Source organism: Podarcis gaigeae (assembly GCF_964106915.1).
Source record: "Podarcis gaigeae genome assembly, chromosome: 7".
NCBI lineage: Eukaryota > Metazoa > Chordata > Lepidosauria > Squamata > Lacertidae > Podarcis > Podarcis gaigeae.
The window spans coordinates 23092678-23115409 of record NC_139683.1 but is presented as its reverse complement, the minus strand read 5'-3'; the positions used below and the strand labels follow the sequence as shown (position 1 = coordinate 23115409).

Here is a 22732-nt window from a genome sequence, read left to right as displayed (position 1 = left end):
AAATAAGAACAACCCAACAATTCTTCCTCCCCAACACATTTTTAAAAGGCAACACATTTAAAAGGACTACAACGCCTATCATCCCTGAACACTGGCCACACTGGGGCTGATGGGAGTTGGAGTCCAGCAGCACCTGGAAGGTCTTAGTTTCCCTGTCCTTGATGTACAGGGTCACATCGCAGCTCGCTGCAAAATCCTCATTGCAAAGGTTTAGGCTTCCCAGAGTCAAGGAAAGAAGGAAGGCACTTTGGGAGGTGGCGTCTGTTCTGAATGCCAGGACTCACAAGTGGGGAGAGCGCTGTTGCCCTCAGGTCCTGCTTTCAGGCTCCTCATAGGTACCTGTTTGGATGCTGCACAGTCTTTCTGATCTGGCAGGCTCTTCCTGTGTTCTCCTGCAAAACCTTCTTTTCTTTTTAGGGCCCAGCACTGAAAGGAAAAAAGTCAAAGGTGGGCGGCTACCACTTTCTTTCCTCCAAATGCCCCTAGCCTCCAATGTAGAGTTGCCATGTCAGGAGTGGGGGTCCGGAGGGGGCATTCCTGGCCTGGAAACCATTCATTTACATGGGCTAGTAAAGAGCTGCACTTGGGACTCCATTGTGCAGTGCAGGTCATGGGAATGTTTGTCTTGCCAGTTGAGCAGGACCCAGGCCACATTGCATTGCGGTTGCTTTTGTTTTCAGCAAAGGTAAATGATCTCGTTTTGGAAAAAAGGAGGTCTGTAGAAGAGAATTTGAAAAGAATACTGTATCCAGAATTCATCACGAATTTGGACTCTGGGTTCTGTGGTATACATTAGCACCCTAGGGCATGCAAGTCCTTCTTTTGAAAAAGCTTGTAGTGTAGGGTAGCGGCCAAGAGATTGCACCCATAACACCTTAGCTCACAGATGCACCTAGAATATTGTACTGGAGCTAAAGCAGAGATTGAGCTGTAAAGTACAAGGTCCTGGTTTAAATCTCACCTGTGCTGTGAACTCACGAGGTGGCCCTGGCAAGCCTCTTATCTTACCATGCTGTTTCGTTACTGTAAAACACCAGAGCACCTCCCTGCTGTCACCTCCCTGCCCGCGCAGGCCCACTGAGACACCAGGGCTTGTCATCCATTGAGACGGAGCCAACAGAGAGATCAAATCACAAGGAAGAGAATGTAGAACTACCAAAGGAAGCTCCAGGGACTCTCGAACAAAAGCACTCTGAAGTTTCCAAAGGCCAAAAGTACCACGTGGATGTTGTCCCCATGATGCATTGCGCCTTTGCAAGATTCCGTGGATGTGGTCGCTTGCAATGCATTTGTAGAAAATGGGTGCAATTTGTGAGCATGCATGTTCCTAGCACCTTAAATTCTGGCATTGAGGTTTCTTTTCATCTCCATAGTTATTCACAAGGCAGCATATGCTAGAGGAGATAGCAGACTAGTTCTAAGAGCAGGCAGCCCAATCTTCAGTTTCTTTGTACTGGCAAATCTCCCCTGGCGTCAGAGATAACGTGGTTCCCATTCTTCAGCTGAACTGTTTATTCTATCATGCATATTTGTTGGTTCCCTTCTCCCTGTAAAAATATGTGCCCAATCAATACCCATGGGTTCCCATTCACATCTAAAATCTTAAAAGACATTCACGCTGGAATAAGGAGGAGATCCATGGAAAAACAGGCCCCATCACTATGCCTGCTGCTGGTTCACTCAGACTGTCCTGTTCCTTACCAGGTCAGCCACAGGAAGGGAGCATCAAGATTTTAAAGTTCTGCTCTCCTGCTTCCTCCTCCACCTCAAATATCTTTCCTTTTGATAGTTTCAAATTTCAAAGTATATCATTTTGTAGGAAGTGTTGGATTTTATGAATGTTGCAAGCTGTTGTGGGGACTCCAGTCAAAAAGTGGGGTGCATCTCAAAATTTGTAGATACGAGGAGTGCTATAAGGAGGCCCTCACCCTTGGCCAACATTATGCTGACTGTGGGGTGGAGAGAGATCTCCACAGGCAATAGTGTAGCCAGCCCTGCCCTTTCAAGGACCCCTGGTATAGGGTCAGGACAAACCAGCTTAGAAGATTTCTGCACACCTTGTTTGCACGTCACTATTTTACATGTGCAAGCAGCCTTATCTAGAAGGGCAGTGAGTGCATGGATTCTTCCTGCTAGATCAGGGTACCTGTATATGTGCTTGCCTGCCACAAAGGGACATGGTGGAGTTTAGAAAACAGAAATCTCTCACAGGAGAGGTTTTGAATATGAACCCTTATGGAAAGAGCCAAGGTTTCTCACTTATACTCCCATGCTCTGCTACTGCAAACATTTGCACTGGAACCATCCTGACTTCCCTCACTCTTCATTGCCTATTAACCCAGGCATGATTTTGCCCTTGGCAAGATATGAAAAATACCTTGAAAATGTAATGGGTGCAAAACATGTTGCACTTCACATGTTTTGTGTTTGGCAGTGCCCTGTGCCTCATTTTGGCAACGTTGTTTTCAAAAGCTTTCATCCCAGCAAGAGCATAACATATTAAAAGGAAGTTCCATTGTTTACAAGTTTCACATTTTCCCCTTGTTTATTTTCTCATATTTGGAATTTGCTTCATTCTTCTCCCATTTGCTATTATTTCCCAGAGGAGTAGGCAGTTTATCTTTGCAATTAGGCTTCTTCTGGTGACAAGAAAGTACTATGGCACCTTAGAGAGCAACTCTTTAACATGAGCTCTCAGTGACAATATCCTTCTTTGTCAAACATCTTAGAAGGACCAAGAGCATGGCTGCTGTATATAACACATTGTTTTTGAGGAATAAAGCATTTTTGACAAGTAAGGATCAGCAGAGGCAACTTTCGTTAGGGCAGAACTTCCTCTAACCCTGAGCCATGACCTGAAAAAGTGTGATCAGATTTGTTTATGTATTCCGATTCTCAGCTGCCCCATTCCAGATTTCTTTCTTTTAAAGATTTCTTTTAAAAGCCCTGACTGTGAAGTAAAAGAGACCAGTTCAAGCAAACTGAAATGTTCTAGAGGTGTATAAAAAGATGTTGGTACATACTCAAGGGAGTATCGGAAGGATCAAGAGATTTCTACACCACTTAGACTGTAGTCCTACACATACTTATCTGATATACTTCGGAGCAGACATATATAAGATTGCATCGCTAGAAGGTAACAACAACAACAACAACAATTTATTACTTATACGCCACTCACCTGACTGGGCCTCCCCAGCCAGTCTGGGCGGCTTCCAACAGGATATTAAAAACACAATAAAACATCAAACATTAAAAACTTCCCTAAACAGGGAAGAGCCACCCAGTGACTTAAACTGGGTATTTTTAGTATTGCTTTTAACATATTGCCTTGTTGCAATTGGTAACTGGAAATTGCCATCAGGTGACCAGGTGGAGTCCTTATTTTCAACTAATTTCCCAGCAGCGCTACTTCTTTGAAAATATCAATAAAACCTATTGGATGTTCTCCATTCAGAGCTGATTGAAATACTAGTTATTCAGCCAGTCCTTTTCATACCCAAAGCCTCCGGCTTTGTTTTGTAAAGACTTCTGTGGTTTGGATTCCTCCCCCCCCCATCAAGACCTTGTAAATTAAGATGACTTCCTAGTCAGCTGGTTGCCAAGTGCCTTGTGAGTGTCTTTGGTTGGGCCTAGATCTCTTTCTTTCCCCTGAGGCTGAGTCACAAGGAAAGGTGTGATGTGAACACTAATGAGATGTTTGCATCTGCAAAGAGAGAAGCGCTTTTGGAAATGACTTTTGTACAAAATTTAGTGGGGGTTGTGCAAGACTGTTTTTGGATGTGCTATGAGTAGCGATGGAAAGATCTGTCAATTTTGGTTGTCTTGGCTTCTCAATTTTCCAATCTTAAATTCAATTCTCTGCATTTAGGCAAAGAACTACACGTGGTTGTTGTTGTTTTAATCGTCATGAACATTCTTCAGCATTGTACTGTGAATTTTTCCTGACACACTTCTGTCTGCAGTTTTGACTAATGTGCACTTCTCCTAATATAATGCATTTTTACACTGTAGGTGCAAAACTTTTTCAAAATGGCAGGAAGCTCTACATTTCTTCAGGTCATTACGCCTGATTTTTAGAAGTGCTGAGAAGTTGGGTGCTGAGTGGGTGTTTTAAGGCACACACTCACTCTTCCACACTCCTTAATTGAAGCTGGTGGTACCAGTTTCTGGTTTAATAATTGTTCTTTCTTCTTTTTAAATTTTAAATTCAGATTTCTGAGAAATACGGTCTTCCAGCTGAAAAGATTACAAAGCTGTACAAGAAGAGCAAAAAGGGGTAAGTAAGGGAAACAAAATCTCACCTTGGCTCCGAGTCACTTTTTTTAAATTTTTACAGGGTCTTGAGACCTCAGCTGCCCTAGATTCTAGGTGTCCTAGGTGAGCAACTCACAGACCCCTCCCAGACTCCTCAAGTCATGTGATGTGCCCTGGGCTCAGGTGGGACTAGCCTGCCTTGTGGCTCCTTCTCCCCCTCCCCTGTGGGGGGAGGGCAGGGGGGAAGCATTGACCCTGGGACATTTCGTACTGACTTTTGGACTTCACACACTACCCAAACAGTTTGGGTAGAGACAACAATTCTGCAGCAGCTCTTCTGCAACATGAGAAGAGGTCGTCTGTGACAAGTACAATATAATTCAGTTGTGTTTCAAATTAAATAGAGGATAATTAGTATTTTAATTACCTCCGAGATTGAACGGCGGCAACAGGGGGGGAAATGAAGCCTCTGTAATCTGGAGTTTCAGTATTCCCCAAACAAGGGAGATGAGTAGGAAGAAAAGATAGTAGGACTACAATGCTATCACATCAATGAATTTGTGTATGCTGCGGTATTAATTGGCTGCCCAGCACCTAATACCCCTCCACTTTGCTATCTTGTTTCCCTGACTGCACACCCAGGAAAGGTTTGATTAGCCATCAAAGTCCTAATTTTGACCTATAAAGCCCTGAACAGCTCTGGACCTCAAGGACCGCCTCTCCCCATATGAACCAAGCCAGAGCCTGTGGTCATCATCTGAGGCCCTTCTTCATATGCCTCCTCTGTAACCTGCTTTTCAGCCAAAAAGGCTCCCTGTGCAGCAAGCAAATATCAGTAGTAGTAGCAGTAGTAGTAGTAGTAGTAGTAATAAATAGTTGGTCCATATAGCCCAAGCAACTTTCCAGTTCAACATTTGGTTGAATTGTCATGTTTCAGTGGGGTTACATTGGTTTGGATTTATCTGGAGATTTTGCAATGAGGCTGGATAGATCAGTTGGTAGAGCATAAGGCTCTTAATCCCAAGGTTGTGGGTTCAAGCCCCATGTTGGGTGAAAGATTCCTACATTGCAAGGGTTGGGGCTAGATGACTTTCATGGCCCCTTCCAACTGTGATTTTATGTCTAACTTTAGAATCCTATGCATATTTACTCAAAAAGAAGAACTACTTTGTTCACTGACACTTAAAAGCTCGCTGGAACCTCCAGGAGACAATGAGCTGTGCTATGGCTTGTGTCAAAGTGTGCACACAAATGGCAAATACACAGACAGACAGACACATCCCTTACCCCATGCCAGATTCGCCATCTGAATCTTATCCTGATATGTGAAACTAGGGGGATTTTACTGACACTCCTTTCCTATTCCAGGATTTTGGTAAATATGGATGATAACATCATTGAACATTATTCCAATGAAGACACGTTCATCCTCAACATGGAGAGCCTGGGGGAAGGCTACAAGGTCACGTTGACGGAAATCTAGCCTAGATCAGAACGCAGCCTAGTGAAGTCATAGCATTTCACCCTCATCTTAAGGAAGGGGACCATTCTTCTAAAGCCCTGATGACTCACGGATGCCAAGAAGAGAGGCTGTTACAAAACTCCACTGGAAGCGAGGAAACAAGCCCAGTTGTCATTGACCAGTCCGTTCAAGATGAACTAACATACCTCTACAAAGTTCCTTATTTATTGCTCCTCACGCTGCAATCTGTACATAGCAGACTGCGGACATCACCTCTCGCCCACCTCAGAGGAGAAACGGTGACTTTTTAAAAAAGAGTTAATGTGAAAGAAAATGAAATTGTGGAATTGCATTAGTTCTCCTGGGACTTAATAGTTAAAATTGAAACTTTCAGGAATAAATTGCTTGAAGATATGATCTTCTAATCCATGGCAAGGAAAGTGGCCGATCATGTTCACTGGTACAAAACTACCAGCAAACAAATGTGTAGGTGTAGGTTAGCCATATCCTTCCCAGCACAGGGCAACTGAGGACTGTAAGTAAGGGACTTGGATGGCGTGTCATTTGTAAGTAAAGCACCATCCGTTTTTAACCTTTGTATATAATGTTTATAATATGTAATAATATATTTTTCCTACCTGTGTGGATGTGTTTACTGCCACTCTTGTTTCTAATCCTGGGATTAGAAGTTGTCGGGCAACTCTTACTGAGGAGAGAGATTCTGCCATTAGCTATTCAGTGACGTTTCCATACCTTTTCTTGAGTGGCTTCTCCAGCATCCGTATTAGAACGTTAAAATTCTCCTTCCAGTGGTGCATCCGACATGTGCACCACCAGCTTGTGGGTCTCGTTCACCCTCCCTTGCCCATTTTGGTGCAAGGATACCACATTGCCTTCCAGTTTCCGAATTATTTGTCTTCCGGTTTCTGAAATATTTATGCTTTCTTTGCACCCTTGGATTTCATCCTGTGGTCTTCTGCATTCTTGTTGGATGAGACCCTCCATTTTCTGCATGCAGCAAGAACTGAGGTAGTGCCAATACCACCAACACTCTCCTCCCTCCATGCCTGCTTCCGATTCTGACTTTGGGCTTTCAGAAGATGTATCTCCATTCAGCTCACCTCTTCCTTGGGAGCCTCTGGCCAGCTGGAGCCAAGCCTAAACTGAGCCAGAAGGTCTTTATTATTATTATTATTTATAGCAAGTCATAAAAACATGAAACCGTAGAGCTGGAGGTCATTGAGTCCGGCCTGTTGCTCATTGCAGGATCTGCATGCAAGCTTGCAAGGTGCAACTACAACATCTGCAACAGATGGACATCTTTGCTTCTATCGTCCAGCAAAGGAGAACCCACCACTTCCTGAGGCAGCCTCTTCTGCAGCTTGTCCTATTAGGAAGCTTCTTCGAATGTTCAGCTGAAATCCAGTTCCCTGCAGTTCCCACCCGTGGCTCCTAATCCTGCCATCCGGAGCAGCAACAGAGTTCAACTCTGCTCCCTCTTCTTCATCACAGCCCTTCAGGTATTTGAAGACAGCCATCGTGTCCCCCCTTAATAGGTGGGTGGATTTGGTTCAGCAAACACCGTTCGAGACCAGCTGAGCAGGTGCTTGCTGGTATACCTTTTCTTTTTTTAATGAAATCAATGAATAGCCAAGATCCCTGTTCGCACAATGTACAAATTTCAGGAACAGATCTGGGGATGCAGTCTGCATGCATGTGCACAGCGTGAATGGTGCCAAGAAAGGGAATCTGGACACGTCTGGTCATGATGGGGATGGGTGACATGTGCCTGAAGAGGAATCTTTCTATCCCTCCCATCCTCAGAAGAGCTGATGTTGGGAACTGCATCCCTACAGTCCATCCCTACAGTCCCAGGAAGCCAGAGAGGCAGGGCAGTTCTGTTGCAGTTGAAAAAGGATGCAGCCTACGCTCCCATGCCCTGGGGACTCACCTCAGCTTCCCTGCCCCTTGTTCAGCTCCTTTAATCTTTGCTGTCTCCTTTCCCTGCCCTTCTGACACTCCCCCAACCCACCTCATCCCTGGTTGCCATTCCCTTCTCCATTCAACTTCCCAGGAGTTGTGGCAGGAATGGAACAAATTTCTTGGATGAATGGATCCTCTGCTCATTTTGTTGAACGTCCTCGCGCCCCCTGATGGGTCCTGCTGTAAATGTAAAAATGTACATACGCTTCCCTTGACTTTGGTCTGAATGTACATATCAAGTCCTGACTCTATAGACTTTGTTTTTGTATGATCGTATTACTCAGCCTGTCTTAATCGGTATGTAGTAGACATTTTTTTCATTGCACTTCCATCCATGGGACTGCTGGGAATGGCCAGAGATTGGTAGCAAAACGTGGTTTGCTTGCATAAGGTCAAAGAGTTGATTGCCACTATTTCCAGCAGTGCTTCTGGCTGAAACCCTGGAGACTTGCTGCCAGCCAGTGTTGGTCAGCCTTCTTCAACCCAGGACTAGGACTACAACTCTCATCATCCCTAAGCCAGCTAGGAATGATAGCATTTGCAATCCAACAACACCTGGAGGCCTGAGATTGAGGAACTGTAGATACTGAGCAGCCGGACTCTGTTTAAGGCTTTTTTTAAGGCAACCCTGAGATTATGAAATAGGAATCTGAGATGAAACCCTGTAATTCGTTTAATAACTTTGGAAAGCAAATGTAGTTCAAGCACTCCTTTGATTGGGACAGTCAGAGCTTCAAAGAGTGAGGTTCCTTGATCAAGCAAAATGGTGCTATGGAGATGAATGTTTCTTAAAAGGTTTCTGGTATGTAAATTAACTTGACCTAAATTTCAGGAGTGTTTGCTTCTGCCGATACTCTTTTAGCAGCTCAGTCCTTTTCTATTTCTTCAAAGTTTCAAATGTTACAGGAAAAATGCCAAACGCTGCATTATGAGATGCATGCGTTTTTTTAAAAAACTGTTTTGTTCAATGGTTTTAAGGTCAATTTATTTTGGTCACAATCTTGCATTTCTGAGTTCCACCAATATTGATTCTTAAAGGGGGAAAGGAGCCAGAACAGTTGTCCTAAATCTGCACTGTGTGCAAAATGCATGAGAGAATTTGTGTATACTTGCATAAGCATGTGTGTCCCTTGTAGTCATGTAAAGCTATGCTGACTGATATATCTGAAGTGAATAACATGCTGATTTAGCATTGCTTCAGAATCAATTGAGCTTACAGAGCCATTTTTACAGCAAACTGATAATTCACTGCCAAACTGCCTAGCAGAGTGAAAATCAAAAATTGCATTCTTCTTCTTCTTCTTCTTCTTCTTCTTCTTCTTCTTCTTCTTCTTCTTCTTCTTCTTCTTTATGCTCATCATGGAGTGATAGGTAAAATTGCACCTGTTGAACATCTCTTGGTGGCTGGCAAAGGCACAGCTCCCAATGTTCTATGTAACCATGGCGTTGCCATGCAACCCAGAAAGAAATGATAACTTACCCCTTCTGTTCTGTGGTTTAGCACTTAAGCATAATGATCATTCCAAAGCAATCTAAAAGTGGGCTTTCAGACTTTGTTTTGGGGAGCCAATGGGATCCCTTAGAAGCTTGAGTATCTTCAAGCAGTCCTCAAGGGCCAATTTGGTAGCTGTCCTTCCATTAATGACCTCAAACAATGGGTAGCCTTATAGGAAGATCAGGTGTGCGCGAGGGTTCGCTCTCAGGTCACTGGCCTCAGAACCATTTACTGGTGTTGGGGGGTAAATCTTCATGAGTACCTTGGCATGCCAGACATTTCAGAAAGGTGAAAAGTTTGAAGAAGGCCACATAACAAAAATCACCCTTACTGCTGTCTTCTGAAATAAAGCTCTACACTGTGAAGACTCTGCCTATTTTTTAAAACTGGCTGGGCCCCCCTTTATCTATCCAGAGAAGGTGCAGAGAAATATTGTTGTATTTAATGAGTTTAGCCCTCTGTGCCTTTCTAGTCAATAAGGGCTAGAAACTTAAGTGTTTGTTTCTAGAGAGGAAAGAAAACTCCTAGTCCTATATAATCTGCATTTGTATAAGAATTTCAGAGTGTTAATACTCTATCACAGGCTGCAATTATATGTAGATGTTCTGTTTATCAATCCACTGATACATTACTAATATTGACATGGCTATAACAATTACTAGGGTAATAAGGCCTGCTTCAGTCCTCTTCCTATACACACATTTTAAATAAATCACATAGATTCTACCTAGCCTACCAATTTTTTAAAAATCATATTTTACTTTTGATGGGCATAAAAGAAGAGGGAGCTTTTACCATCTTTCATTGTTGCTAACAAATGTCTGTTCCTAAACACAAATGACTTAGATATGTACACAGAACCATGTGATTTATGAATTAAGCCATTTCCCCCAGCACTTGGTCCTGTTGTTCTGATCTCTGTAGACCAGTTGGAAAGTTCCAAAATTAACATAGCTGCTTGAGGTTTTTTTATTATTAGAGAGGAAACTGAAAAGCTGTTGTTATAGATTCAATCAGCATCATCATGCAGAACTGGAAATGAATCGACTTGTTTAAAGTTTTAAAAAGTGTGCAGCCCTGTAAAATGTTTGTTTTTCTTGTAACCCTTCCCCTTCCCTGCCTCCCCTCAATGTTTCTCCCAGATTAGGGTGACATGATGCAAACAGGAGGATTTGTTTGTGCCAAAAAATAAATCTGTGCATAGTTCCCATTAGCTGGAAAGCTAGAAAGCTCCATGTATAAACACTGTGTGCTATTGTATTCTAAGAAAACTAGTTTGTGTAACTTAATAGTTTTTTTGTAAATGGGAGAGGGAAATCTATAAACATACAGGTTTATTTTATTTTTTGTACATTTTTAAGAGGGAAAGAAATAAATATTCGTAAGACATAACCACCTTTTCTTTTCTTTCTGGTGTTTGATAGATTATTCGGCTCCACACTGAAGCATTTTGAATATTGACTCGGATTTGCTTGAAGGGGCTTGCACTTTTGTGATGGGGAACTCACTGAATTTGCCACATGGTCCTTTATTAAGTAATTGAAAGCTAATCCTCCAGTGCATAGTTGTGGGGCGTGTTGGGCCAGCCTTGGACATGTTTGGTCCTGAAACACAAAAGTTAAGATCACCTGTTTGTGCTTGTGTGTGTGCACACAGAATACACACCCACACACTCCTGAGTATAGGTGCTGGAGTGGAAGATTGGAGGCAAGAGAAAATGTCCATTCATGACTTTGTATCAAGCAAGTGCTTCACATTACAGTGGTACCTCGGGTTACATACGCTTCAGGTTACAGACTCCACTAACCCAGAAATAGTACCTCAGGTTAAGAACTTTGCTTCAGGATGACAACAGAAATTATGCTCCAGCGGCACGGCGGTAGCAGGAGGCCCCATTAGCTAAAGTGGTGCTTCAGGTTAAGAACAGTTTCAGATTAAGAACGGACCTCTGGAACGAATTAAGTACTTACCCGAGGTACCACTTTAGTTAATGCTTGCACCACTAGCTGGAAAGAGAGGTGGCTGTACCTTCTCCTTGTCTTCTCACTCTTCTTGTGCTTGAAGAAGAGGCAGCAAAAGCAAGGAGGCATGTAAGTGACTTCTCATATTCCAACTCCCATTTCTCCTTTTCCTCTTACGGAGCAATTACATATTGGCACGGTACTGAAGTTTCTACAGATGACCCGGATTTGAACCTGCTCACGTGGGTGATATTGATCCAGCTCTCCTCTCTCTCTTCCTAACTTACGTCACAGGGTTGTTGAAATGATTTTATTCTATTTTTAAGAGGTAGAGGTAAGAACCATGTCAGTTGCTCCGAGTTCTTTGAAGGAAGAGTGGGATAAAAATGTTAATGAATTAATCAATAAATGTTGGTGCTGACCTTTAAAGCCCTAAATGGTCTCAGTCCAGTATACCTGAAGGAGCATCTCCACCCCCATCGTTCAGCCCGGACACTGAGGTCCAGCGCCGAGGGCCTTCTGGCGGTTCCCTCACGGCGAGAAGCAAAGCTACAGGGAACCAGCCAGAGGGCCTTCTCAGTAGTAGCGCCCACCCTGTGGAACGCCCTTCCAGCAGATGTCAAGAAGATAAATAAATTCAACTTTTAGATGACACCTGAAGGCAGTCCTGTATAGGAAAGCTTTTAATGTTTGATGTTTTATTATGCTTTTATATTTGTGATTGGGGCAACCCAGTCAGATGGATGGGGTACAATTATTATTATTATTATTATTATTATTATTATTATTATTATATTCTCCAAGAAGAGGGGGCTTCACTGGCATTGGCAGGGTCAGAATCATGGGAGTTATGAAGCTGTTTCCTCACAATGGCTACTATATTCTTTGCCTGTCTCCTCCCTCCCCCAGAGAAATGCAGTGGAACGTTCCAGAAAGCCTGGCTGCAGCAGAATATTTATTAGAGGCAATAACATTTAGGGGCTTTATGGAGGACTTTATATTTGCAAACCTCAGGTCTCAGCCATACACTGGTTTTCATAAAGATTTGTTTGAGGTTATGTATTCATATAAGAAAACAGAATAATTATAGTCAGGTGCAATCAGTAATTCCAGTATGAAAAAGCACCATGTCACAAAACAAGTTTACAATACAAAATTATTCAAAATCTAACATTTAAAAACAATATTTGTTCAATAATACAGTAAAAAAAGTCTTAACTTCCTTCAAAACAATATTGTTCATATGTTTGGCACTGTAAAAGACATTGTCACAAATGCATCTCCCTCTTCTTTTTTTAAACCAACACACTTTGCTGCTTTTAAAATATTTATGGGCTATACTTGGCTACAATTTTCACATTTTAAAACAACAACAACAGACATTATGCCTGACCGTAGCATGCAGTCCACAAGGGATTCCACCCAAGTGTGGAAACAGGTGAATTAAACAATAGGCCCACTCCAAAAAGTCTGGATCCAAACTCCCCATAGGTTGAGCATGTGGGCACTTGGAGGCCCACCTCACAGTCCCCCCACCAGCTGATACCCACTCCATAGCACCACTCCATAGTATGCATTTCCTTTGCAGCAAGTCCCACTGAATAAGTGTGCATAGGATTGTAGCCTTAAAGGTGCTTCATTTTGATTTGGATCCTGCCCATTGTAAATACTGCCTCTTGTCTGATGACGGATTAAAAATCTTTAATTTAGGAACCTGGGATGATTAAAAAATAACCGTGGCAACTTTACATGTCAAAAGTTAACATGGTAATAACCGAGCAAACATCTCAGAAATGTTACACTGGGCAAAACACCCTGGACAACTCTTTTTAATAGGTTGGATTCATACTTAAGTCACACTTAGAGTAGACTCATGGTTTTCAGGGGGTCTGTGATTAAGGCTGCAAGCCTAGTCTCACTTACCTGGGAGCAAGTCCCATTGAATTCAATAGAGCTTGGTTGGGACAGCACAGTAAGTCTGCATTCAATTCCTAAAGTATGTACTTTTTTTAACCACAGAAGTTAAGCAAGGGGGAACGAAAGCTCCAGCTCTAATCTACAGCCTTCCTAAGAATGAGAAGACCGGACAGAGCTGAGCAAGCGATTGAGTGGCTGGTGATGGAATATTTGTGTGTGAGATCTTGTAGGTGTCCCATGAAAGGGATGGGGGCTTTGGGGACCCTGCTTATGGTTTTCCCATGGGCTTCTGATTGGCCACTGTCTGATCAGGATACTGGACTACAAGGGCCTGATCCAACAGACCCTTACGTTCTTATGGGGGATGCTGTTGAATGAAGCTAGGCTTGGCGCCATTACATGAGATCCCCAGCAGGTTCAGCAGATTTCACAAGCCTCTTCCTTTAGCCCTTCTTCTCGCCCTTGTTCTGTGAACCTGCCTGCCAGTTCAAATAGTCCACAGTGCCCTAGAGCAGCCCTTCCCCAGATATTGTGGAACTACAGTGCCGATCATTCATGACTATTGGCCATGCTGGCTGGGCTGATGGGAGTTGAGGTCCAACAACACCAGAGGACCCAAGGTCAGAAAAGGCTGTCCCAAAGCATTGTGGGAAATTGATAAGGGTGGCTGGTCTCAGCTACTGCCACAAGGGAAATCTAGAGCCAAAGCCCCATGGACAGGGACCTCTTCTAACTTTGAGCAAAGCAGTGGTGTCGCCCTACCATGCAAGATAGGAGTCCATGAAAACCACCATGTTTGGGGAACAAAATGTTCTCCTGGCAGCAACCCCTGAGCAGCAAAGAGCAGGTATGGTTTAAAAAAAACACACACAAACGCAATCAAACAGATTATTAAAAAAAATTAGATTGTAACAAATCCCCATTTTAAAACAAACAAGCAAACAAACAAGGAATGCAAGTTTCCTATACAACTGAAAACAATTGCATAACTGTGCAACAACTAGCAATGAGGAGGGGAAATAATCGATACAATAGCTTTCGCCAACTTGGGACTCTCCAGATGTTTTGGACTACAAAACTCATCAGCGCATGCGCTGGCAAGGGGTGATGGGTTTTGTAGTCCAAAATATTTGGAGGGCCTCAGGATGGTGAAGGCTGCAATATGATGAACATGCAAGTCTCAGTACTGTTTCTACAAGCAAACAAGCCAAACACAAACACAAGAATTCAGTTTTAAGTTTCTCCCCCGCCCGCTTACATTTTACAACAAAGTTGCCGCTACCGACACACAGTAGGATCACACAGAAGTACTGTCTTAAAAATGCAACCGATACTGGTAAGACTGGCACAGAATCTGCATATTATATGTATAGGGAGGGAGGGGTTGGGGAGTCTCAACTGATAGGAAACTATAACAGGTACAGATCAAAGTCATTCTCTGAACAATAAATACAAGTGCATTTGTCAGTATACAAGAAAAAAAAGTTTGTTCCTTCCACACACAGAACTCTAGAAAAGGGCGCATAAAACAGTGGCCATGCTTGGGAACACAGAATTTACTACCATTCACCAAATCTGCTCTATTCTTTGACTGACTATACCGTGCTTGTTCTACAGGTTGGCTTTAACCCATCATGCTGAACATTTAAAAACGACATATACTTCAATCTGACCCAAGAAGGGAGACACACCAACAGAAGCAATGTCCACAGGTGGTTTTCCAGGCCTTGCTAGATCTGGAACCATGCTATGCAGATGGGGTATATTGATGAGCAAATGGATGCATGGCTAATTTGCAACATGCAAATCGAGGCATGGCAGATGCACATTCAAATCTCAGGCGTGAGATGCAGTCCCCCATTTGCATTGCCCTTGTGCCCCGATCCAGATCAGGTGATCCAAGTCACGACTAATTTGCTCCCTTCAGTGAAAATCCCGATCAGGTGTCTCTGGGTTGAGGCCAGCGTGGGTCTAAGTGCATGTTTCTGTCGTCACTGAAATGGAAATCTGGTAACCCGTGAAGCAGCCTGACTTATATCCTGAGTTTGTTTCCGAGCCTACCTGGTGCAGCTCTGTGATTTTGTGGTTCATGCCCATAAAACATGAGAATGGAGGAAGCATATGACCCCACACAAAAACGACATCCCTACTATATAGCTCGGCACCAGCAATTCCAAAAGGCTTTAATAAAATGCTACAGAGACAACTGGAAGTCTATTCACCATCAGTATTATAGATTTAATACTTGTTTAAAGAATGCTAAATGTCTTCGCAGCGTGCCTGTGTGTGGACATGCCTGTGTACGCCTGCATGTGTCAAAACTGCTAAAGACTTGACCTGAAAGTGCTTTTTCTCACTGGACTGGCACAGAAGGAAGGAAGGAAGGAAGGAAGGAAGGAAGGAAGGAAGGAAGGAAGGAAGGGGAAATACCATTACATCTCCTCAGCCTTTGTCACCACCACAGCCAATTTATCTAAGCAAAGACAGCTATGATCAAGAGCCAACTGTCTCTGATGGCACATCAGCTAGGATGATTTATTAGTCAATTAACCATGGGTCTGCACAAGGCCTAGGTGTCTATAACACAGCCGCCTGCGCTCCAAAATGTTCATCTGATGGCTTGCCTTTAGGCTGCATGAGAAACAAGGAGGCACAACGGGAAAGTCAGTAGGCACCCGCAATTTATTCCCACTGGATTCTCAGCAGCTATCTCTTTTATTGGAACAAGGTCAAACTGAGTATGCAAACTTTCAAGTTAGACAGGGCTCATTGTTGGTCTTGGAAACAACCCAGTAGCTGCTAAAATGCTTTCTCCAGCTCTTCTACCAGTGTGACAAGAGATGGAACCAAATGCAGTCTGATGCTTCCCCCTCTGGAAGTGCTGATAGGTGCTACTGCTACCTTGTTTGATGGGTTGAACCAAGGCAGGTGAGTGCTGCACCATTACACACAGACTTCCTCAGCTAGCAAGGTGTATATGTGCCTTTCTGTACTGGGGCCATGAACTCTTAAAAAAGCAGGAATTGGGATCTTCATATAGTTTGTGGATTTTCACATGAGAACTAGGGGAGATGCAAAAGAGATTGGTATGGATCCCACGATGTTAGCAGAAACCACTTTTTATGCAAGCAGTATGCATCCATTTTCCCTTCCTGCTATAGTCCCGCCCCCCATGCCACATCCCATGGCATTCCAGAGGGTCACCCACCTCAAAAGTAGCTGTGGGGGGCATGCAACAGGAAGGAGAAGTGTCATTCATTGCTACAAGGAAGGCATGACTTGCAGGGTGCTTCCATATGGGGACTTAATTTGCAAACTGATCATTGGGCTATTGCAAATTGTTGCCATTGAACACAATCCCCGTCTCCCGTAGAAAGGAGTCCTGATCCCACTATAAACCTCCATCTAGAAACAGCAATGACTTTAAATCAACTATTTTGGGGGGGCCACATCTCGCCATGTGACAAGCAGGTTCTGTCTCCATCCATTGAGGAACATTTTGGAACTCGAACACTGTAAGCCCAGAAATAAATGTTTCGGTTTTTGAACGTACCTCAGAAGTCGAACATAAAACGCAGCTTCCATATTGAGTTTTCCATATTGAGGCTTCTGTATTGAGTTTTTGGTTTTCAAACGTTTCGGAACTCAAACAGTCTTCCAGAATGGATTACGTTCGAAAACCGAAGTACCACTGTAATTGTGTATAGGCTTGGGCTGCAAAATGTGTGTAAAAAACAACTCCACCTATTTCTGTTCTGTGCAGCTGTTTCTGGCCTTCCGCCTTTGGCCTGTTTTCACATATGAATATCAAAATCGACTCTATTCTGGTTTTAACATAGCAGAGAAGGAACCACATGTCGTGTCCCTAAAGTGGGCAACAAGGCTCTGAGCCAAAAGGTTCTCTGAGTGTTGCAGAAAATGGGTGAGCACAGCTGCTTAGACGAAAAGCAACATTTTGAGAAGACATCTGCTTGCCTTTTAGAAACAACGCCTTGTGGTCACAGCCTTTTGTGATTTCAACTAAAGGTCTATTAGCTTTACTTTGTATCTTCCAAGTCTGCACTGATGGCCTAGGGTTAAAACTAATAATTGTATGATTCTTGATGATGGACAGACAAATCTGCTAATTTTAGAGAAACTAAGAGAGTTTCTCATTTTCCCAGTCTCAAGTGCAGCCCTCTACATTTCACAATTCCCACCCCCCAAATGAGTCCTCATGAAATATTTTCCAGCATTTTAATGTGAATTTCTCCTAATACACACAATTCTGTATGCAGTTTAGTCAAATATACACATTCCTCTATGTCATTTTCACTAATATATGCATTTTAATGCACACTTTCCCATAATATATACATCTTTTGTATTTGGCTGGGGAACTGCATTGCAAAATTCAAAGGAGTGCAAATCTTGAAGGATGGCTGTGTATCAGTTTGTGCGTTGTTTCAGGAAGTGCAAATTACATAGGCCTGTGTTTAAATGAGAACCAAACTGAATTTCCCCCAGCTCAAGTCTTAAGCCTCCTTACAGAGCCCTTTCCTCATGCTCCAGCGATGATAGGGCTTTAAAACACATCATGACAGGGTTATGCTTCATGTTTTAAAAATTCCATCAGTGAAGATGTGACTAGATCCCACCCTAAAGCATTTATGGGACTTACGATAGGATGGAAGTAATTTAGACTTTGAGAGCTAATTTTGCCACCTTTGGAAAAGCGTGTGTGCTCCAAACACAACAGACAATTGGATCAATTCGACGGTTGCCAACTTGGTGCCAGTGTGCCCACAATTACCTCCTATGCCAGCTGTGAAGGATCTCAGTAATTATCCCCTCAAAAATCCACACTGCATGGCAGACTATATGCTCTTGCTGTTCAATTCCTCTTTGCCCTGGTTTGGTTTCTCCCACACTGAATATGCTTCCTTCAACATGACATTTCATTCCCACCCTTCCTTCAGAACAGAGCAAAGAACTTCCTCTCTGTGAGCAATCATGGAGGTAGGTGGCTGGTGTAAATGCTTTTTCTCATTGAGGGGGAAATGCCCACACTGTTTTGTGTTCCTCTCCCCTCCCCGCTCTTTTAGATGTGGCAGCCATTTTGTGTTATGCCGCACACCACAGCAGCCATTTTGTGATGGCACTCGCAGCACATTTTCAAACAAGTTACTTACTTGGTTTCCCAATGCAGAAGTCACTGCTGGGGAGAGGGGCAAGGGGCAGCCTCGGGAGTGACAGATCGGCTCTGCCACATTGCCCACATGGACCTTCCTGCCGCCTCACCTCTTAGTTAGCAGCAGCGACCTCTGCATTGGGAAGCCAGGGAAGCAACACTGCCCTGTTCCTGCTGATGAATGATAGCAGGAGGATGTGTGGCATTTTGAAAAAAACGACCATAGGCTCTCCATCAGAAACATCCTTCACAAATTTTGTAACTCTGCTGTAGCAGCCGCCTCATCTAGTTGAATTACTATGTGTGTCAAAATCCTGTTTTCCAACAGGCAGCAGAAGAACTTGCCATGTGAGGAACACCGTTTACAACGTGGCTTCATAGCTAGATTGGATGCAACTTCAAGATGGGCTTTTAGTCTAATTTGGAACTATGAAATTAACAAAAGAGACTCTCGGTTTTGTAACCCCGGTACAAACATGTGTATGGTGGCATCAATCAACTGCCACTCTGGTGGTATTGACAAAACACATGGGAAGACACTGGCGGAAGGTTCAGAGGTGATCATTCTCTATATACTAACCAATATGCCCAAACTCAGGCCTCTGCAGTCAGGAACATCTCTCAAGATTTTATCAAACAGGATGGGCCAAACTCTTTTACTATTTCATAATAGTCGCACAAGTTTTCAAGATGTAAAAATAATGAAGGGTGTGTTTCTGGCCCTACGTTATATGAAATGAAGAATGGCTATCTATGCTCAAGTCAAACCCTGTGGTACCATCCAAGTAACGGTTGCCTAAAAGGTTACCATTGCTGCATGCAAGCTATGCAAGGCAGTGGGAATTTCAAACAGAATTTCCCAGCGACTACAGGAACAGATACAAAAAAAAACAACGTAACTGCAATGATATCTATACATATATACGCTAATGCCTTGCTTATTGCTCCATGCAAACTACAGTGGTACCTTGGGTTACAGATGCTTCCGGTTACAGACTCCACTAACCCAGAAATAATACCTCGGGTTAAGAACTTTGCTTTAGGACGAGAACAGAAATTGCGCACCAACAGCACAGCAGCAGCAGGAGGCCCCATTAGCTAAAGTGGCACCTCAGGTTAAGAACAGTTTCAGGTTAAGAACGTATTTCCAGAATGAATTAAGTTCTTAACCTGAGGTACCACTGTATTCATTTAGAATTATACCAGTGTCAATTTGTGTGTGGCCACTACAAATGACTTTACAAGTCAGTTAGCTACTGGAAACAATGACATGTGCTCCATGATACATCTGAGGGCTCATTCAGACTTATGTTTGTGCCACAATTTCTTGGCACAGGACAGTGGATGGGGTCCAAACAGTTTTGCTTTTTTGTCTCACTGCTTTCCCCTGGTAAGCCCGCCATTTACTGCTGAATTGGAAGAATTGTCAATCTGTTGAAAACCCAATTAACCTTTGTTTCAATTCAGGGGGAAACAGCGGGTTTTCCCATGGAAAATGGCGGGACCAAAGAAAAACCACTTGGATCCATGACTTCCCTGCAGTAGCAGAGGGGGGCATGTGGAGAAGAACCCTAACATGGCCAAGAAAGAGGGCGAGGCAGGGGGGAGGGAGATCCCTAACTTGGCCAAGGGAGTGAAAGCAAAAGAGCACAACAGAACAGAAATAGAGGAAATCCAGGGCAAATTGTTTCTTGTATTGAATCAACATAGGACATAGCGTTTTACACTGAAATACAGGATGATCCTGTATTACACAGGACAGGTGGCAACCCTATTCTGGAGTCACATGGCCACAAGCTGCTGGCAAAGGAATAATTTGGAACCAGCAAGGCAGAGGGTTGTATCATGCGGATGTATCTGTGATGGGTATTTGGGGAACGTCCCCTAGCTATACCGTTGAGTAATTTTGACACGGCCCCTAAGGTTAGGGGCATAGCAGTTGCCTTAGTTTAGTATGACTTGACTATCACCTTGTTAGTTATTTCTAGACAGGAATCACCGGGAGAAGCCTTGTTTTGGCTCTGATAAACAGCCAGTGGGCAGCTTGGATGGTAGAGAAGAACACATTGCACTGGGACATCTCTTCGGGGATTTGGTTGCTTTGGGAGTGAATATATGTTCTGCTACCCACATGGTACAAAGGATCACTGCCAGTCTCACTAAACATCTAGTCAACAATAGTTGCTGCTTATACTCCAGTATAGACCATATAATGTCAGCAGCAGCAGAACTAACCTTGCTTTGCATTAAGGCTCAGCTGCACTCTGTCTCCACAAGGTCACTTTTGACAAATCCCAGGAAGCCCCTTCTCCTCCTCCTCTCAGGGCATATGGCTAGTTCTATAGATATATAGCCTCAATAAGTGACAAACTATCTCAAAAGTCTGCCAGATTTGCATATGGGGAGGGGGAAAATGAAAGGCAGGTGCCCTGTTTTAGATCACACTGGACTATTCCTCAGGAAGACCAATATCGGACCAGTTCACTGGCCTTTGTTATCACACCAATGAAATGGACCCATGGATTAGGTTTGCAAGTCAGAAGCAAAAAAAGAATCCCTCACTTAAGAAGGTAGGCAATGCCTGCTTTGCTTTTGTTAATAACATAGCTGCGGTTCTCTTACAAGGTACCCTGTGGCCGCAACAAATGTTCCTAAAACTCACTGCTTTTATTTCTGCAGTCTAATCTTGCTGGGAATCTCTCCTCCACTGTGACGTGAAATGGTGCCCCTGTGACCCAAGTGGTGCAGAGTTTGGGGTTCTGGTTTTCCTAGCTAAGCAACTGTGAGAGTCTGAAGGGAGAGGAGCCATTGCCAGCTTTCACCCCCATTGTGCATAGTTCTCAAATGAGACCCCCGTCAGCCTGCAAGACAGCACTCTGCTAGCTCCCCCATCACACCTGCAGATGCAACCGAGCCTGGCATTCTTCCCTCTAGGTGCCAGAGCAAAAGATGCAGCACTTGGCAGATGCCAGCACTCCCATGCAGCACCCAAAGACCCCTGTGGATGCTCCCATAATCAAGCAGCTCTATTCCCTTACCCTGCATCAGAACCGCTGGCCAGATGGCTCTGGGCTTGAGGCTTGATGGATCTATTTGATTTTTACTGGAACTTGGGAGGTCCATCCGCTGGCACAAAATGGAGAGTTGGCTAGGCTTCTGTATGCTTTGGGTTAAGGGCCAGGGACTGATCTCACAGCTCTTTCACACACAGAGAGATTCACAGCTGCCTTCTCTTCAAGCTTCATTCATCAAAACAGCCTAATTTCAGGTGGGGCTGCAGGAGAGGGTCATGCTAGCCTTTGCTATTGTTAAACAAACCGCTGGGAGAGAAGAAACACCTGCCAATCTCCTGCAAATCACCCCAAGATCAACCGACAGTTCCTGATCTACCTTCTGCCAACCTCCATTCTGGTGCAATGTAGATGCTGATCGAGTGGCAACTCCCCTCATCCCTGACCATTGGTCATGCTGGCTGGAATGAACAGGAGTTGGAATCTAACAAAAAATAGGGGGGGGCACAGGTTCCTCCAACCCTTTTCCAGAGCAGCTGGGGGGTTTCCATATTCTTGTTTGTGAGCTTAAATTGTGCTTATTCTTTTGATTCTGCTTTTCCCCATCTAACTATCTGAGGTCTAAAGAAGAAGAGGAGGGAAAACAAAATAATCAATTGCCTTCAGGCAAAAGAAAGCAAAAAAAGAGAGATAAAAATCCAACATCTTTCTCCTATAGTTTTTTATATTTTAAAAAATATTTTAATATATATTTAAGTATATATAAATATATCACAAATGGTACCATTTCCATGTTTCAGTACAGACCATGGTGGTGTACTGATGCATGAATCCTACAATTTAATATCTGAACAATATGGGATGCTAGCGCTTCCCATGGTCCCAGGTGTGCCCCGCCTAAAAGAACCAACCAACCCAGGATATAGATAAGTTTTGAGCCACTTCTGAGGTGTGATTCAGATGGTGTTGTGAAAGTGCAACCACATGGCAAGATCACGTGAAAACCAGAAATCAAAACAAACCTAGCCATTTCACAAGACCACTTTACAATGTGGACACCCAGGGAGAAAGAGACACCTGGTTGGTGAGTTTTCTCCCCTCTGCAATGGTGAAACCAAACCGCACCCAAATCAACATGCTTCCCTCTGTGTCAGCTGCTCAAATTGTGCTGTGATTTTGAGAGCTCGAGCTGAAGTGACTCCTCCACTGCTTTTCTTCCACATGCAATTTTGTGGGGGGTTTTCCTGCTGCTTCTTCAGGACAGAACCATGTTACAAATCAAACACCAGGTTCCCAGTACCAAGTTTATCTCTGATGCAGGGGCAGAGCATTTGCAGGAGGGAAGTGGTGTGCGGGTGGGGGTGGGGAATTTAACTCTGCTGATTCTCTTCTGCAAATGCTGCCCTCTGTTGATCCCACTGTTCTTCCGCCAATCTGATTCCAAGACCAGAAGAAGGCAGGGGGAAATGGAACAGC

The 22732-nt window shown here is 43.7% G+C and overlaps 1 protein-coding gene and 1 long non-coding RNA gene across 6 annotated transcripts in view; one reads left to right on the top strand and one right to left on the bottom strand.

Annotated features, from left to right (window-relative positions):
• GRHL2 (grainyhead like transcription factor 2) overlaps window positions 1-10589 on the top strand; it is an 80410-nt gene extending 69821 nt beyond the window's left edge. For 3 of the 5 annotated variants that reach the window (XR_014566957.1, XR_014566958.1, XR_014566959.1), the window contains exons 15-17: window positions 4215-4279; window positions 5626-7553; window positions 7603-10589. Coding sequence is in view for 2 of the 5 variants with exons in the window: in XM_083749801.1 (XP_083605927.1) it covers window positions 4215-4279; window positions 5626-5740 (180 nt within the window). In the remaining 3 variants the exon portion in view is untranslated. Of the gene's footprint in view, window positions 1-4214; window positions 4280-5625 lie in introns of all 5 variants that reach the window. The other 2 variants (XM_083749801.1, XM_083749800.1) reach the window with 1 other exon arrangement.
• Window positions 10590-12094: 1505 nt separating this feature from the next.
• LOC310849558 lies at window positions 12095-19235 on the bottom strand. The gene is made up of 2 exons (XR_014566974.1): window positions 16255-19235; window positions 12095-16223 (listed from the first exon to the last, which is right to left on the bottom strand). It is a non-coding gene; the product is annotated as an uncharacterized lncRNA (long non-coding RNA).
• Window positions 19236-22732: the final 3497 nt, after the last annotated feature.